At 34.5% G+C, this 19,115-nt stretch overlaps 1 protein-coding gene across 3 annotated transcripts in view; it reads right to left on the bottom strand.

Moving 5' to 3' along the window:
* The window catches only part of slc4a2b (solute carrier family 4 member 2b), a 44,336-nt gene that overhangs the window by 11,102 nt on the left and 14,119 nt on the right, over window positions 1-19,115 (bottom strand). For 2 of the 3 annotated variants that reach the window (XM_079863104.1, XM_079863105.1), the window contains 6 exons: window positions 15,144-15,326; window positions 7,599-7,761; window positions 6,726-6,979; window positions 5,830-5,957; window positions 3,622-3,821; window positions 622-758 (listed from right to left, as the gene is read on the bottom strand). In XM_079863104.1, the coding sequence (XP_079719230.1) occupies window positions 622-758; window positions 3,622-3,821; window positions 5,830-5,957; window positions 6,726-6,979; window positions 7,599-7,761; window positions 15,144-15,203 (942 nt within the window). In that variant the 5' untranslated portion in view covers window positions 15,204-15,326. Of the gene's footprint in view, window positions 1-621; window positions 759-3,621; window positions 3,822-5,829; window positions 5,958-6,725; window positions 6,980-7,598; window positions 7,762-12,431; window positions 12,577-15,143; window positions 15,327-19,115 lie in introns of those variants that run through there. The other variant, XM_079863106.1, reaches the window with a different exon arrangement.

Below are 19,115 nucleotides of genomic sequence, written 5' to 3'. Positions count from 1 at the left end.
TTCCTTCAGCCAAGACACTTCAGATGCACACTGTTCGCCATGATGTTTTTGAATTGCTTGAAATATGATTGGAATTACTTCAAAAAAGGAAAATACAGTCAAGTGCAAAGTGCAGCACAAGTCTGTCATATAGGCTACATAAAATTATAATGAGAACATTATAATAGTGTGCTTGGGACATGGCATTTGATGGTGAGACTTTTGTTTTTGTAATCAGGCTCTCAAAAATTATATAATATATTATATTTAGATTTATTGGTTATCAGCTTTCAAATATAAAGAATTATCGGCCCAATTTTTCATATTGATGCATCCCTATTGTTATTATTTAAAAATAAAACAATATTTTTCTAAATAAATTTTAAATAATTCATTTCAATAATTTCAAGAAATTCCTTTCTTTTACTTTAACACAAACATATTTTATAATTTTGCAAAGCAGAAGCAGAAAGATGGACGTTAACTATAGAAATTCCCATGATGACTTTCCAAATTTGTATTAATAGGCTTTTTAATCAATTTTATTTTTGGGAACCTTGGGTTCAGACTAGGTTAATACACTAGCTTCAACCAAAGTTCTCACATCAGCAAGTCAAACTCAGACTGTGGCACAAGTCTCACCTCATGTGGCGTTCGGTCCAGTTTGCGAGTGCGTGTGCTGGGTTCTTTGTGATCTTTGCTGATGTGCACTACTTGACCCTTTGTGCTTTTCCTGACCAGGTGTCGACGCACTCCAGGAACATCTTCAAAACGATGGCCTGGAAGAATTAAACAAAAACATATATTATTTGTTAACACTGGTTAATACATTAACTAACATGAACTAACAATGAGAAATATATTCTTACAGCATTCATTAACCTTTGTTAATGTTAGGTAATACAAATGTCCATGTTCATGTTAGTTCACAGTGCATTAACTAATGTTAACAGATACAACTTTTGATCTTAAAAATGTATTAGTAAATGTTGAGATTGACATTATGATTAAATGCTCTAGAAGTATTGTTCATTGTTAGTTCATTTTAACTACTTTAGCTAACTTATGTTAACAAATAAAACCTTATTGTGAAGTGTTTCTCAAATAATTGAGGAACCTTACCAGTTTAGGGCTGGTAAGATTTTATTTTATTTTTTTCTTAATGTTTATGAACAAAGTCTCTTATGCTTACCAATGCTGCATTTATTTAATCAAAACATTTAAATGTTTTTAAATTCCTGTGACCAAAGCTGAATTTTCAGCATCATTACTCCAGGCTTCAGTGTCACATGATCCTTCAGAAATCATATTAATATGCTGATTTGCTGCTCAAGAAACATTTATTGTTATCAATGTTGAAAACAGTTATGCTGCTTAATACTTTTGTGGAAACGATGATACATTTTTACTCAAGATTCTTTGATAAATAGAAAGTTCAAAAGAACAGCATTTATTTGAAATATATATATTTTTTTAACAAAAATATGTATATATAAAAAAAAAACTTCACCGATCCCAAACTTTTCAATTTATTATATGCCACATTCATGAATACTAAACATGCACTATGACTATACTATAAAATATTCCATGGTTTAAGATTTCCCCAAGGTGCATGTATTCCTCAAATCTGTTAACTGACCACACTCACTAGGTAAAATCATCTTGGCAGAGTTGAGAAGCAGGTCATCGTCTTTGTTCATAACAAGCTCATCAGGGTGAAATTACAGGATGGGCCAGTTGCCAAAGACAATCAGGGTAAAAAGGTCAGGGCGGGACCTGAAGGGGATTTGACTAATTGGGTGATTGTAAAGAACAAACTCCAATCAAGAAAAGAGGCCAAAGCCCTTTCCCGCACAGCTACTTCAAGCTGCAAGTTGAAACTCACTAACATTCTTAAGAAAACATCTAAAAAAGCGTTCACACCGACAGTGATTTGCAACAACAGATGAGAGCTCACAGCAACTAAAACTGCTGATGATGCAACAAAGTCAAGTAGAGTTTAACATATTATTGTCTGTTAACTGCTGTCAGACATGTATTTGCTTATGAACTGATGTGCCAAAATTTTATAGGTTAAACTAAATGGTAGACAGCAACCGTTTAAGTCCTGTCGTTGAGCATATGCAGCAGATGGGCCGAATTAGTGGCCAGCATAGGAAGACGGAGAAAGCTGATGGGGTATATTACAGGAACCGCTGATATATAACTGACGTCTGAGAAAGGTTTGTCTCTCTGGGGCACAAAAGACTCTTGCCGTGAAGCATAGCAGGATGCATGGTACAAATCATTTGAGAGCCCATGAAACCAGTGAAAACTCGATCTCACAGAAGACCAGATCATGGATTTTAGTTTACTAGTGCAAAGTGCCCGTGATTTGATTAGAATGATAAATTCTGCCAAACAGAACAGTAGGCTACTAAAATGGTGTATAATAAAAAGATGTCTCACTTTCTTTATTGTTTAATAGGGGCCGACCGCAAAGACTTGAGAGAATCATTTTATAAAGTCAAAAATGTTAGCCATTAATGTTTTGTGTGTAAATAAAATTTAAATAAAGTGAGACTCAATCTCCACTGTAATGTAGAAACAACATAAAGACAGTATATTTTAAATAATTGTTTAATGGCATCTTTTTATGAATGAAGGCCAGTATCACTGATATTAATATAGCTACTGATGTCTCAATGAAAACAATTTTCCCCCCAAATTTTAAACATTTATTAGGCTTAAAAAAAATATAACAAGTTTTAATTCAAGTGAACTTAAAACAATCCTCACATAAACCCATAATTAATGTCATATTTATCCTGTCTAACAGCTATAAAATGGTTGAAGGTCTCTTTACATCCTGATAGCAATCAATAAGTTAAGTGGTCTAAATGTATTTGTGTGTGTGTGTATATATATATTATATATATATATATATATATATATATATATATATATATATATATATATATATATATATATATATATATATATATATATATATACATACATCGTCTGTGGAAGGTGTAGGACCATAAAATGGCCATCCAATCATTGCCCTTGTTCCGTTCCATCAGTCACCGAGCACCACAACCGAAACAGCAGCTGCCTTTTACAGTTCCTCCTGAACCAAAACAACGAGCTTATGCTACATTCACGCCATAACTACTGTAATTTGGAAGATATGGAAACCAGTGACTCGGAATACACGGAACGGTTTGAGACTCAAATTTATGCGTTTCAATGTCAACACTATCAACGGCAAAATGAATCTGCAGCAGTCAGGCGGTACAGGTCAGGGCTCTTTAAGTTGTTTATGTTCATTATTATTGTAATATTATGTGCTTTGACACATGAGGTAGTTTAACGCCGTCTCTTGTGATGCTTTTGTTTGCTCCCTGCTGTGTGTGTTTTGGAGGAGGCGTGGCTTTGGAGACGCTCTGAAGGGAGGGTGGGATCTTATGCTTTCAAAGCTAGCTCACTATTGCTAGCCTCTCTGAAAATTGCCTACTCTACCTTTAAATTGAAATAGAAATCATTCTTTATTCATTTACTGTTAGTTTGGGCTTGTACATGCCTCAAGATTTCCTATTATAGGAGTTATTCACCAAACCTGCAAAAGCAAGGTGGAGATGTGCATTAAAAACTCACTTTTAATGCCATCCAGGTCGGCCGAGGCCAGGGTCCGAGCCTCAAACTCATCAGTGGGGATCCGCTGGTATTTGGCCTGCTCGGTCCCCGTCATGTTGCCCGTGCGACGTCTCTCCTGAAGGTCGTAGCTGCGACTCGACACACGGGGCAGAGAGCTGGGCTCAGTGGCGCTAGGGGTCGGAGGAGCAGGTTCAGGCGTTCTACAAGAGACAAAACAAGACTGTTTATCAAACTATTAATACAAACAGTTTTTTTTTTTGTTTTATTAATATTTTGAAATGGCTTTTATTTTTATATTTTTTGTTAATTTTAGTTAAATTTAAATTTACGTTTTATTTTACTTTTTAAATAATGCTATTTAGGCACAATTTTTTATTTCAGTGTTAAGGTACTTTTATACAACTGCGAAAAAGACTAAAATCACTGTATTCTGCTGCCAGGCCACTAGTTGGCAATGTCACTTTGTAAACAAACACTATGCGCTTATTGTTCAGTCTCACATAATATGCATGCACATGACAGAAATTCATTTTTCACATTTTTCACAAATTCACAGTTTTCACAAATTCACGTTTTTGTGGTTTACGATGAGACGATAATGGTATAGTTTTAAAAACTTGCACTTGAAACCCGTTTTGTTTTGTAAGTTTGCATTTCCAAAATGCCATTATCATGTAAATGAATGGCCAAAACACATAAAAAGTTATCGGTTTTTAGTTTAAACGTTTTTAGTTTAAATAATGAATTATTTTAGTGCTTCAGCTTCAACTTCAATTTCAGTTCTAATAGCAATTTTTGTTTAGTTTAAGTTTTCCAGCTAATAATTATATTTTATTGTAGCTTTATTTCCATTAACAACATTTTTTTAATAGTTTTAGTTAATGATAATAACCCTGATTATAAACATGCAAATCTTTTTGAAAAGTCCACAAAAGGAGTAAAAACTGCTTTGTGCTCGCAATTCTTAAAAAGTGCTAGTGTTTTACTATGATAAATATCTTTTGGTAGCTCATCATTACTTAATTAGCTCAATTACATGCAGACAAAATATTGCATTTTGTCTGTCCACAACAAAAATAAGATGCATGTCACTAAATTGCTTGAAGAAATACAATATAACTTAGCCATGAATACTCAATCATAATAACTTCAGTAGCTCACTATAGAGTACGCACTAATTTTCTTTACAGATTTACAGATTAATTGAAAAGTTTTTTGCACTCAATTTTGCAACAAATACAAAATCTTCTTGAGCACTTACCTTTCGTTTAAAATGAATCGTTTTTAAAAAGCTTATTAGACCAAAACCATCAAGGAGAAAATCCCTATCATTGTTAATGTTACTAAAGAACAGAAATGATATTGACAATGAATCCTGTTGTTTGTAAAGACACTCCTGCATTTAAAAGATGAGAAAGCAGAAAGGAAAGGTGGAGAGCGCTTTATAAAAGCAAAGTGCGGTTGCTAGTAGCAACGGGTGAATGATGTAGACAGCGGTGATGGAGGTCTGGAGAGAGACTGATACCCTGCTGGTCTCTGAAATATCTCGTCCTAGGTAACGAACAGGGTGTGCTGTGCACTGGCATCTAATGATTCAATTTACAGTAAACCAAGAACAGAGAGGCGGACACAAGCTGGAAGTGCATGCTTTATAGCTTGTGCTACGCAACCTGCAATGTCTACCACTTCAGCTGAGCAAATAACAAAACTGAAGACACTGAGAACTTCCCTTAAAAAAATGGTGACACAGTTTCCACCAAAACACCACAATTACACAAAAACTTTTACAGGTCACTTTTCACAACAAAATGAATGCAACAAAATTGCATGAAGTGCATTATTTTCTCATTATTTTCATGCTCACTCAAAAAAGAAAATTCTGTCATTTACGCAAGTTGTTCCAAACTTGTATGAATTTCTTTCTTCTGCTGAACACAAAGATCTTTTGAAAAATGTTGGAAACTAAACCGTTGATGTTCCCCATTGACTTTTATAGTTTGGGAAAAAATAAATACTGTTGAAGTCAATGGTGTCCATCAACTGTTTGGTTACCCATCTTCTTCAAAATATCTTTGTTTGTTTTCAGCAGAAGAGAGAAATTCATACAGGTTTGGAAGAACTTGAGGGTGAGTAAATGATGACAGAATTTATCAGCATATTTACACTAAACGCTTGTTGCATATGGAAAGCTAAAGCAGGTGGACTCACTCAGTGGATGTGCTGTCCTGTGGCTCCGAACACACCGCAGACGAGGGGACGATCAGGATTCCTCGTGCAGGGAGAGGATCTGAAGTCTCAGGGGTGGACACATGAGGGTCATCATCGGACACGAAGAACTGGACAAGAGATAAAATGATAGAAATAATGATCTATCTATTATATTGAGTATTTATATACAAGTTTGTGTTCTGAAGATGAATGAAAGTCTTATGGGTTTGGAACGACGAAGTCAAGTAAATTATTTTAATTTTTGAGTGAATTATCCCTTTATGTTTACAGAGTATCCATTTTCTCTAAGCGCAAATAGCCCGTCTTGTTGGCAGAGGCTATTTACACTAACTCCGCCCATATTTGACTGGTTGGGCCAGAAAAAAAAGTACAAAAAATGCAGCAGCAATGGCGTAGGGTGTAAAAGCGTATTATAGATACTTTTTGATGCCTTTTGCCGAACTTGTTCTTCTCCCTTTTCTCATAGCGTATCAGATTGAAAAGGCATTTATTTTCATTAAATATAAAGAAAATATGTGAAAAGGGGAATTAAAGTGCCTAAGGATATTTATTAATAAAGTGTTTATCAGGAAGGGTTAGGTTTAGGAAGGAAACATTTATTTAATTTACACTTATGTTATTATTCATTTATGTTATTACTGCATGCTGTTTAATAATGTACTAAAACAATGAGGTGCAAATAGTATCTAACTAGGCTACTATTTACACTTATTGCAAAGAAAATACTGCCATTTTTACATAGTGTAAATAGAATCTATCATTATTTGCACTTAGTTATTTATTGTCTTGAATAAAGTTCACTGGATGGAAGAGCTTTCACTAAAATTAATAAGACATTCAATTAAATCATACATATAGGATATAAATCTGGTTACCTGAACATTGTCTTTCCTCTCAGCGTCTGTTGTGAGAGTTGGGGTGGCGCTCTGGCCTTCTGAAGCTTCTTCCTCTTCCTCCTCCTCCTCATCTTCACCCTCCTCGATGGCCAAAGCACCGCTGGGGCTTGAACACGCTCTGTGCTCTTTACTGCTGCTGCTCCTCCTCCTCTTCTTCCCACTCTTCTTCCTCCTTCCATCTCCCGGGAGTTTGGACAGAGGATGGTGGATGTGATGGGAGGAGTGACGGTGATCTGAGAATGATTACAGCCAAGTTTCAGTTCTGCATTTTCACATTTATGGCTTCCAAAATATTTTCAGAGATGTAAAATTGGAATATTTTATTTCAAAACAAGGAAACAAGATTGAAACATCTTGTGAAATGTGCTCCTGTGACAATGTTGTTATTTATACGATTACTAATACTATTGTATATTACAACTGTACTATAGCTGGCTCCACCATAAAAAAATTATATGTATAAATGTATATATGTAATAAAAAATGATTGATTGATATGATATATGATATGATATACGAGATATATGATATATATATATATATATATATATATGATATATGATATACGAGATATATGATATATATATATATATTATAAATAAATAATATATATAATAAATAAATTAATATTATTATATATAAATAAATAATATTATTATATATATATATATATATATATAAATAAATACATACATACATACACACACACTGTATATATACTGTACAAAAGCATCGAAAAATAACGCATATTTTTCTAATAAAATAAAATAAAATAAAATAAAATAAAATAAAATAAAATAAAATAAAATAAAATAAAATAAAATAAAATAAAATAAAAGGATGTGAACTTACACTCAAAATCATCCTCATTGTAGGTGCGGTGCTGCTCGCCGGGAACTCTGGGAGTGGGGCTCAGGATCTGCTGGAAGCGCTGAACACCTAATGCTTTGTTCAGGTCACCATCCTCCTCTTCCTCCCTCTGTGGCACTCGGACAGATGAGGTCGATGACTCGGGCTGGAGGACGACACACAGGATGAGGTCAATGAGGAAAAATTCATTCAAAACAAGTATAAAATAAAATAAAAAAGCAAAGTAAAATAAATGTATATTTATAGTATGTTTTCCTGATGGCCAACTGTTCCCGGTGGTGCAGTAACAGTATGAATCCTGCTATTAAGAAGTGATAAATCTCTGCACTGCTAACAGCGTCCATAAACGATCACTAGAGGGAGTCATGGTCAAAAGCATTAACCGTCACAGAACACCACGCCGAGTTAAATGAACCCTGTCAGAGTTCCCAGTGATCCAGATTCAGTAGTAAATCTCTTTCTAAATTAAATGGGAATCATGATATAATGTAAAACAAATGCAAACACTAGAGGCTTTACAGCTCACTGGTGCGCTTATTGCAATAACATGAGCAAATATCCTCAAGTCAAAAACAAGCAATCTTATTAGCTCCACCTCAATGGAGCGTTCACATTTACTCAATAATCACCCAAACAAACACATGGAAAGAGAGAGGGATAAAACTAATTCACTGTAAATCCTTGCCTGCAATATCTGTCATTTTGCAAATTCACAAAATCTGTTTCCTACATGCAATAAAAATATCTGACACAACAAACCTTTTCCATTCAAAATTTGTTGCAAAATCAAAACAAAATTTGATTAACATCTCATCTAAACCTGTTCTTGCACGTCCACAACAGGAGAGGTTTGCGTCGTCTTCCTACTCATGTGCTCACTCACACGGTACATTAGACAAGGAGAATTTCTGCCATTCAGCAGTGCTAGATATTGCATTTATATGACGTATGCATGCATTCCACGGCACACAAAGACTTTATTGTTATGGTCATCAGTTGTTCTGGACTAAATTACCGTGCCAGCATCAATTTTCTGTAGGACATCATCTGGGTCTGATCATGATGTAGGGCTGCATGTTATATCGAAATAAAATAGATATCACGATATGGCAAAGCAAGTGAAAGCGCAAAAGCTGCGAATTAATAAACATATACGCTGCTGTTTTCAGAGTGAGATGCTGACACAGTATCATGAGCTGCATGTGGCCTATAAAAACTCAAGTGGAAAGAGATTTTTTTTTTTAAATAAATTGTGTTTTATTTTCTGTGCAGATGCATTCCCCAACAAAAGTTCCCCAATCATTCTAGAATTTATTTCCCCCAAATTTAAATTATTCAAGTCACCCGCAGAAAATTGCTGCAATTTTTAGATTGCAGAAAAAAATATTGCCAGTTTATTTCTTTTTCTGATTAAAATCATAAAAAAAACTGATAAAAATGTCTCTTTTTCTTTTACTGATAAAAAATTGTGATTGAAATTTAAAGTGTGATAATAATAAAAAAGGTTTGCTGTGCTTGTTTGTAGGGCTGCACAATTTGGCCAATATTTTGGGATTATATATCAATAAATATATATAAAATACTAAAATATAAAAAACAAAATACTACTACCACTACTACTACTGCTACTACTACTAATACTAATATCATAATTATACCTTAATGGATCATACAATATTACTATTTTACTGTAAAATAATAATAAAAAAAGAGTATTTAAGAAAAATATAATAATAAAAAAATTATTTCACATTGCAACTGTAAATTTACAATACTAATACTTAATGATGGGATATATTTTTAAAATTTTCAATAGTTAAACAATGTAAAATATTATTTTGACCGAAACCACTGGGGGCCCTTAAAGAATAGAAGAGTAGAATAGAATTTTTTTTTTGTAATAAAATAAAATACAAATTACAATAAAAAAAAAAAAAAATTTTAAATCAAAATTACATTAAAATAAAATAAATAAACTAAGTCATGATTTTGGTATTAGTTTAATAAATACTGCAGCCCTAGTCTGACAGGTGGTTGATCAAATGGCGCTGGATAACAGCAATGACCCAAGTCACTCAAATAATTGAAACTTTTTTTCAATTAAATAAAAGAAAAGAGAACATAAGAGTCTGCACATGCTAACTAGAGTCCACCAATGTAAAGCTTACCATGGTTGCTAGAGCTGGCGAAAGAATCAGTCAGTGCTCACAATAGCTGTGCAGAAGAGCTCATGAGAAAGCCGTTCTTCCCGTATGTCCTCAAGAACAACAAAGTGAGAGAAAACTCATTGTGTTCTCGCTGTCATCGGAGGGCGATTAAAAACAAACACGATTTGGAAGCAAGGCGCATGCTTTCGATTGTTCAGAACAATATAATCTCCTCAGCCACACTTCAACATTTTCCACAGGCAAATATTGACACTCTCCAGAAAACATCCGTCATCTTATGGTTACCTTGCGTCGCCGAGGCTTCAAATCTGCTTTCATTCGTTCTGAGACTTTACGTGGGCGCCTTAAATGCTGTTATTGGCATGTGGGAACAACAGATTGACCAGTCTCAACCAAATCTTCTGAGCAAAACCAGTTACATTTGGTTTTATACAGTTATACCGACTTTCCCCAATTACACAAAGGCGATTTGCGCTTCGTAACATCACAGGACAAAGATTATACACTTGAAAGTCCCATTAATAGTCTTTGGTGCTTTGGCTCAACTTATGACTTAAACCATAAAAAAACAAATCTGACTCATTTCAAAGATTGTGTGTAAATCCCTTAAAATGACATTGCTTACATCTTTATACTATGAACTCATATAAAATACAGTATATTACTGATAATTGGTCAGTAATAAATACTACTGTATTTACATTATTATTATTTTAGTATTAGTATAAAAATTTTTTTTTTACATGTTTATGTACCACTAACCACCAGCCTGTACTCTCAATTATGTAATACAAATAAAATAAAATAAAAAACCATAAAGAACATTTGTTATTTTAAATAAAAATCTAAACAACCTTAATATATTTTATCTCAGCTTGTTGCCAAGATTTATCATTTTCATTTAGTTTAACTTAATAAAATTAATAATTATATAGAGATTTAAAAGAAAAATGAATAAAATGACAAACACAGAGCAAAAGCACTAAACATTTTACTAAATTAAATTGAAAACAAGATATAAAATAAAATCAAAATCAAAATATTAATAAAAACTTTAGTGTCTCAATGATACTAAAAAAAACTATTACTTCATATAGGTTTCCAATATAACTTTTTCATTTAGTTTAACTTGATATACTAAAATAATTACAACTAAAATCAAATTAATTATTATATAAACATTTTAAAAAGCTAATAAAAATGTCAAACACAGAGCAAAATCACAAAAAATAAATTAAACTAATTTAAAATATTAATAAAAACTGTTATAGTGTCTCAATGATACAAAAAAAATTCATTATTTATTATTTTATTATTATTTTATGCATTTAATTTTTACGTTTATACTTCATCACATGCCTGCACTCTCAATGCAGATTATTCTGAAAATGCAATAAAATAATAAAATAAATAAAGTAATTAAAAATGTTATTTGAAATAAAATAAAAATGTAAAAAACCCTTAATTTATTTTATTTCAGCTAGTTACCAAGATAACATTTATCATTTTCATTTAGTTTAACTTGATATACAGTACTAAAATAAAATCAATAATTATATAGAGATTAGAAAAAAGACACAGAACAAAATTACAAAAAAAATAAAATGGAAAACAAAATATATAAAAAAAACAAATATAAAATATTAATAAAAACTATAATAGTGTCTCAATGATACGAAAACAAAACACTGTTATAACTCCTATTATCCTGTTATAACTCCACTGTTATAACTCCTATTGGTTAGACAAACTTCTTAATAGACGAAAAGTGACAAATCAAAGTTTGCCACAAAAGACTTGTGGTCAATATCAACCCACAAGAAATACACTTTCTCTACAGTGAAATCACACTGAGGTTTGGCTCTTCGCCCAGTAATGGACGCACACATAAGACGTGAACCAATGCTCACAGACCCACAATGCTCAGGCCAACAAGACAGCGAGCTGAACCCAAAGTAAACCATTTAACGTCCCACAAGCCCACTCCAGACCAGCAGAATTCTTTGAGGAGAAGCAGTGGCTTACATGGCAGTACAGCGTCTCCCATGCAGCATTAGAGTCAGTTCACACAAAGAGCCAGTGGCCAAAGCAAAGTCTCCTTCACACGAGCGCATGGCCAGCGAGAGATTAGCCACACAGATCTGTGAGGTTTCTGAAATCCCACTGACTCAGCAAGACACGCGTGCAACACAGGAGGGAGCATTATGGAGATCTGTGGGTAGAGATGTCCTTACAGAGCGGCAAATCTCGTTTTTACATGCCCTATATGCTGACTTTTAACAAAATGCAATACTATATAAAATAAGCTAAACACTTAAGATAGCAATATTACTTTTTGCATGATATGAATATGCACATATGTGAGCCTTGATAACTTGTAGAAAAACCTCCTTTTAATATTTACTCAAAACGATGAGGCAAGATCCACCAGCCCTCAGCCTTCCAAAATTACCCTTCTCTCAAACTTTGTTTGCCAAGTATTGATTTACAAGAACTGACAATGAAATATTGCAAAAAATGCATCAATAACAACTCATATCAGAGGGCCATAGACTATTACGCAACATACCACTACGAGGATGTATGGTCATCCTCAACAGGTAATGCATTTAATACTATAGCTAATTTAGGAAGATAAATGACTGACCGTAAACGTGTACAGGAAGTCCATTGGTCATCTATCACGTCTAAACACGAGGGCGTCCCACAGAGCGAGAAAAATAATCTATTTTTCAAAGCAAATCTAAAAGATGAGCAAACAGAAGCTGTACGCTGCTCCGCAACCTGTCGTCACGTGAACGCAGCAGGAAGAGGATATGGAATAACCCACTTTCGCAATACCAGGCCTCGTTCGAACTCCAATCACTGATAGTTTAGTCTTCCCCAAAACACACCCCCACATCCACACACCCAAAACCAGCAGTCGTGTCGTTGGGTTGATCATTAACCTTGTGGGTCAACAGTTGCCTGCCATCAAGAGGCCAGCCAATGTCAGTTAACCAGTTATGCTCTGTACTTCTACTGAATTACACTAGCTAGCAATGAGAAATTCATACCTATTGGGACATAAAATATAGGGATGCACCGAAATTTCAGCCGCTGATAGTCATTTACTGTTCACTGATCTGCTATGCTCTGATAATAATAGCTTTGTAGGACTATACATTATTTGGATAATTGGTCAAAAAAGTAAATCTGTTAAATCTGATTCTGTTGCATAAAACTGAATAAAGAATAATATATTGATATTTAATATAAATATATTTTCTGTCCAATTTTAGAGTTACTTTCATTAAAATTGTTGTTATATTATTTAATTGGCTTGTATTTTTTAAATTCAGTATCATTAAAATGATTGAATTTCATTAAAAAGTCTTATATTAATACAAAAAAAGCTATAAAAAAGGAGAGTATTTAAATGATTCATGCAAGGTGATTTACCTAATTTACTGATATTTGCACCATTTGCACCATGTCTTAAACCAGACGCTAAATTGCGCTGGAAATGATCCGGCTGCATCGGTATCGGCAGAACTTTCCACTCCCATCAGCGCTTTTATAATTGGTTTTGAAGCTAAATTATATAAAATAAATGCTTCTGTGTCAATAGAAATGGTAATGGAAAGGATCAAGCACACCGACAACTATTTGAACTGCAGGCCCAACATAGTGAAGCAGAACTAGACTGAAGAGACTGGACTTGTGTCGGAAGGGAGCTGGCTCTTTAACAGCAAAACCCTGGGAACGCTGACTCAGCAGTGTGGGTTTGGAGAGGATGCAAATCAAGTCACACAAAGTTGCTGCATATCACTGCAAACAGCTGCAGGAGAAAGAAAAAAAAGAGTCAATTTTGCGGGTGAGAAGGTCTTTGAGTTTCCTTCGAGTTGCCTGAGTGAGTTTTATAGTATCTGTTAGTGATACTGGGCCATTAAAGACAGACCGCACAGATAATTACAACGCAGATGTTTGTTTAGGAAGTCTGCCTGGATCTTAAATGCTGCACTCTTTCAAAGAATAAAAAACATGAAAGATCTTTCTCTTGTAAAAGTTGAGCACAAAAAGTAAGTGAATGAATGAGGCCACTACAGATGGAAATCTAGGAAAAAAATATTAATAAATGTGCACGTATATCTTACAAAAGAGAACCAAGATTTTTTTTGGATACTATGGTTATACAATTAAAGGGGGGGTGAAATGCTCATTTTCACTCAATCTCCTGTTAATCTTGAGTACCTATAGAGTAATATTGCATCCTTCATATCTCCAAAAAGTCTTTTGTTTTATTATATTTATAAAAGAAAGATCGGCTGTACCGAGTCTTTCCGGAAAAAACCGAGCGGCTGGAGGCGGGCCGTGTGGGCGAAGCTTAGCTGTGCTAACGTGCCGAGCTAGTGACAACACACAGAGACATATGTTCAACAGTTTTACTCACCGTCCGGTTCCAACGCACGACCGCGAACCTTTATCATTGCGACTGCTCGATCCTTAAGCATTAGACGATCTGCAAATCCGTCGATCTGGGCTTTGTTTATAAAACAATCATCGTCGAAATGCAGGGAACAACAGTCTTACACAACTCCGTTTATGCTCAGAAAAACAAACTCCATCCACGGGTTCCTTAACGCTGGGTTCTTTGGGAATCTGTGCAGGGTTGTCTTGCCCTGGCAACCAAAAACACACTTCTTTGGTGACATTGACTTCCCAAAAGCCGGGCAGGGCGCTTTGATGGCGAACTGCTTTCACTCTCTTGCTCTGGTCTACGAGTGCGCGCGCGGCCGCGATCTTACCAGAGAAGTGCCCTTAGGACCCATATAAGGAAATTCCGTTACATCTGACGTCACACATACCCATACTCGAAAAAAACTTTCCGAAACTTGTGACAAACCGGAAGGAGTATTTTTGGAACATATTATTAACCTATATCATATGTAAATCTCTTATCAGCCATTTAAAAAAGCCTTTTTGATCAGTTCCTATGGGAGAATCATGTAAATCCCATGGTAATTATTCAATATGTTGCATAAAAAAAAAAAAGTATATTCGGCATATATATTATATATACATGCACATATACATACACACTACCAGTCAAAAGCATGCAATAAATGATTTTCTTTTTATGTTCCTTATGCTCAACACAACCAGAAATATTTTAAACTATTGCTATTTAAAATAGCTTTTGCTAATAGGCAAGGCAAGGCAAGTTTATTTATTTTTATTTATAGAATAAAGAACATGTAGTTCTACTTAAATGTCCTTATAAACTTTGCCTTGCCTCATTTAACTATAGCCTAATCCCGGCTTAATCTAAGCCCTGTCTGTGAAACCGGGCTTCGAACCAATGAAGCACTTGACTTACGTTGTGAACGAATGACGCCACGGCATTGGTGAGTTCATCTGAAGACACGGGGTCACTCATGGTCGACGTCAGGAGACTGGGGTGATGCAGCACAGGAGACGCTGAACAACACTTAGATCTGCAGAGGCTTTAGCCTTTCTCTTTCTCACTGAGACTCAAGCAGGAGTTTATAGGCAGCATAACCTGTGAACAGTTTGAAATGTTAAATAATTTGTTAGTTACACATTATTATATTCATGTTACAATGGTGTGTTTAAACAATAGTATGCTTCTCCATTTATGGCATAACATAACAGTCCCCTTCATATCCAAGGACTGATAACAACCAGATTAAAAAGCTGCTACTGTAAGGACACGCAGATAAGAGACTCATGCTTGAAATAAATAACCATAAAATATTGGATGTGACTGCAATAGTAGATAAAGATTTGTTCAACTATCATTCATTTAACTGAACGCCATATTACAACAGTCGTCTCAAGAGCTTTACTTAAGAAACCCTTCAGGCTGAAGTCAAAACAAAAATGTTGCACTTTACAATAAGGTTAACTTTTGCTAAATACATTACACTGATAAAACCAAACCCTTAATCTGTTATTTCAGAGGAGTTTCACTGTCAACAAACAACGAGTTTAAATGGTCAGTAATACCATAGAGACAATTACACAGAATAAGAATTCTCTAATAGTCAATTTAGCCTACTAATAATACAAAAATGTAATAATCAAATGTAAAAATCAGTATCGTTTTTACTGTATGACTTAAATATAAAATGATTATTATTCAAGTTACTGAAGTTATTCAGAGAAGAGCAGTGGATGATTCATTTTCTTTTGTTGTTTAGTTAACATTGAATGACAGACAGCAGCAGGTTTATTAGGCTGCTGTCACTTTAAGACCATATACTGACAATAATTAGATTACTTTCCCAATTGTTTATGTTTAAGCAACTTTAGGCGCACAGAAAGCTGCCCGGAGAAAGAGGAAAAAGCCGCTCCTCTTTCGCAGCTCAATACGCTTAACTCTTTTTCTTTCTTTTTTTTGTATCGAGCACATCCGGCAGGAGAAATTATATTATATTAAAATTATATTAACCGTATTTATAGTCAATAAACCATCTTTGAGAGCAAGGGGACCCCCTTGTGGTTCAGGGGCCCTACACAACTTAGATACTTTGCATTAGGGGAGGACTGGCACTGGTAGTTAACATGAACAATACTGCAAAGCAGCATTTATTAATCTTCATTTCAACATTTACTAATATATTTTTGACATCTGAAGTTATCTTTAACACAGTATCTATTAACAGTTATTGCAACTAACTAATGAACAATGGTCCACTAAAATGAACAAGAAATGTATTTCGCTCTGTTAGTTAATGTTTAATGTATTAACTAATGTTAAAGACCTTACTGTAAATTGTAACCAACAAAATATATTACCTTTAATACTTCCAAATAACCATCGATTTTCAATAGAAAGACAAACTTTTTTAAAAGCATTCTTTTTAATTGCTAATGTGGACACCCTTTAATTAGTCCTGTGTGGAAGTATGCAGAAGTCTGTGCAAAAATACAATTGTTCAATTGAGTTGAGGTTTGACCACTAACTGGAACTTCAAGGACGTCAGCATTCGTTTTTCAAGTCTTGCCTTTGTTGATTCATTTACGTGCTTCCTTTCACTGAAAGCAATAATTGTGTTTTAATCCACGCTCTCTGGCAAAAGGAGGTTGTGTGGCAAAACTTCTTGATATGTGGAGCAGTTTACCCTTTATCGGTCCTGATTCAGTTCCTGTTAAAAAGAAACATCCTAACAGCATGATGCTGAAGTTGTGGTCTTGCATCAAACATGTAAAAGTTCAGCGACAATCTTATCAGACCATAAGAAATCCTTCCACATGGTTTTAAAAGACGATGTATATTCCAACCAAAAAAATAATAATACACGTTTTTATCATGAGAAAAATTTCAAATTTCATAAACATAATCTGATCAAAAAAAGATTGAAAAAGATTGTTAATAAGAAAGTAATCAGAGAATAAGGCAATGCAACCTCAAATAACTTGACCTTGTTTAAAGAGACACATGACCTAGAGGACGACCAAAACTATGGTAAAGTTAATGCAGCTGACAATAGTCACATTTGTATAAAATGTTGGGCCGTGCCAAGTTACTCAAGTTCTAAGTTCAATGCACCCTTATAAAAAAAAATCGTTCTTGCATATAAATATGTTCTCTGCATTATCTTATATTCTTCTAGCAACACAGTTCTAAGAAACTGGACCGCTATATCTTTAAGAGTTATCTAAATATAGAGCGCGCTATATTGTAATGTTGCAATGTCTCATTAGATGCTAAATTTAGATATAGGCTGTTCCTCAGTACAGTTACATCAATTTTGTTGAAAGGTTTTCAACAAAGCTTTTCCGGACCAGAAACTGCATGATTCAACTGCTCTGTGAGTGGCACATTGATCAACATTTCTAAGCTTTCTAAAAAGAAATCAAAAATGTCTAACTTTGCTCAGTTGACTGAGCAAAGTTATGAAACTTCCCCGCCGTTTCACAGACAAGGCTTAAGCCTCAAGCTGTTTTCCCTGAAAGCAACTTAAGTGCCCTAATTGAACTAAGGCCTAATCTTGGCTTAATCTAAGCCCTGTCTGTGAAACCGGGTCTTTGATATGTATATTTAGATATTTTACAGAGAAAACTGATTTACTAGGGAAAAAAAAAAAGATTGTCCTTTGATTCATAAGCAAGGTCACTGCACTGTATAAAAAAAGTTGAAAATTAGACTTTGCTAATTGCTTAACTTATTTTGATTAGTCAGATTAATGTAATTTAAGTTGAAATGACTTAAACATCCAAGTTGATTGTACTTAAAAGGTAGCAACTTTTTTTTTTACAGTGTTGTTTTAGAACAAAGTACCTATTTTCAAATAGCTAGAGGTCAAAAATTATGTAAGGTTAAACTGGTTTATAATAATGAGAAAAAGTGTTACAATAATAGTGACAAAAATGTCACAAATTATGCGAGCTTGCAAGTGTCTCCAAGTATCCTAATAGCAAACAACCTAATAATCATTTAAGCACATTTGATATTAAAAGATGGAGTTTACACATTTGAGATCAGAAACTTCATCTTATTCTAAATAAATCTGAAAAAAAAAAAAAAAAAAAAAAAAGTTAAAGGAGAACTTGGTAACTTTTTTAACTTAATAAAACTGTCTAGAAATCATTTGGATGGTTAAACAACCTATTCTGGTTATATTGATGACTTTCCCTGCTCCCCCCAGCGTTCCCAGGTGGAAAACCAACCTTGCAACTTGGGGACTGCCGTCCCGGTAAGACAGAAATTGGAAGTCTCGTGAGAAGCGAGAACGAGCGCGAGCGCGAAACACGAATTGCTTTACGGCAATTCGACATAAACACACACGCATGTATGATGTATTACCAGATTACCCACCTCGGTAGACATAGCTCCACACGATACAGTTGGCTTGCTCCGATCATAACAAACGCACATGAGCAGCGGTAGAGAGGGGGAGGAGGCTGCCGCAAGTGAGTTTTTTACGTCCGTGTTGTGAAATATACGCCCCCCCACAGCTGTAGGGGGAGCTCGTGGGGAAAACATGCAACAACAAAAGGGAAAATCAGCGAAGAAGTGACTAGAGTTCGCTAGAGTTGCCGAGTTCTCCTTTAACAGTGAAGTACGTACATTTTTGGGCCTCTAGCGATATTATTAATGACTGTTTTCAAACTGGTTTCCTGAACAAGTATTTTAACATTTTGAAAATTGCACTAAGTTTCTTTGTTCCAAAAAGGAAGTGTTTTTAAAACAGGAAGTATCTATGATTGCACAATGAAAGATGATAAGAGAATCCATTCTATGCTCTTTGGCTCACAGTTTTGATTTTGTTGATCAAAAAAAAACATCTAATGCTCAAGTTGGTTCAACCAGGTGTGCATCTGT

Source organism: Squalius cephalus (genome assembly GCF_949319135.1).
Source record: "Squalius cephalus genome assembly, chromosome: 25".
NCBI classification, from domain to species: Eukaryota; Metazoa; Chordata; class Actinopteri; order Cypriniformes; family Leuciscidae; genus Squalius; species Squalius cephalus.
Note: the sequence above shows the minus strand (reverse complement) of the source record. Positions and strands in the feature narration are given on the sequence as shown.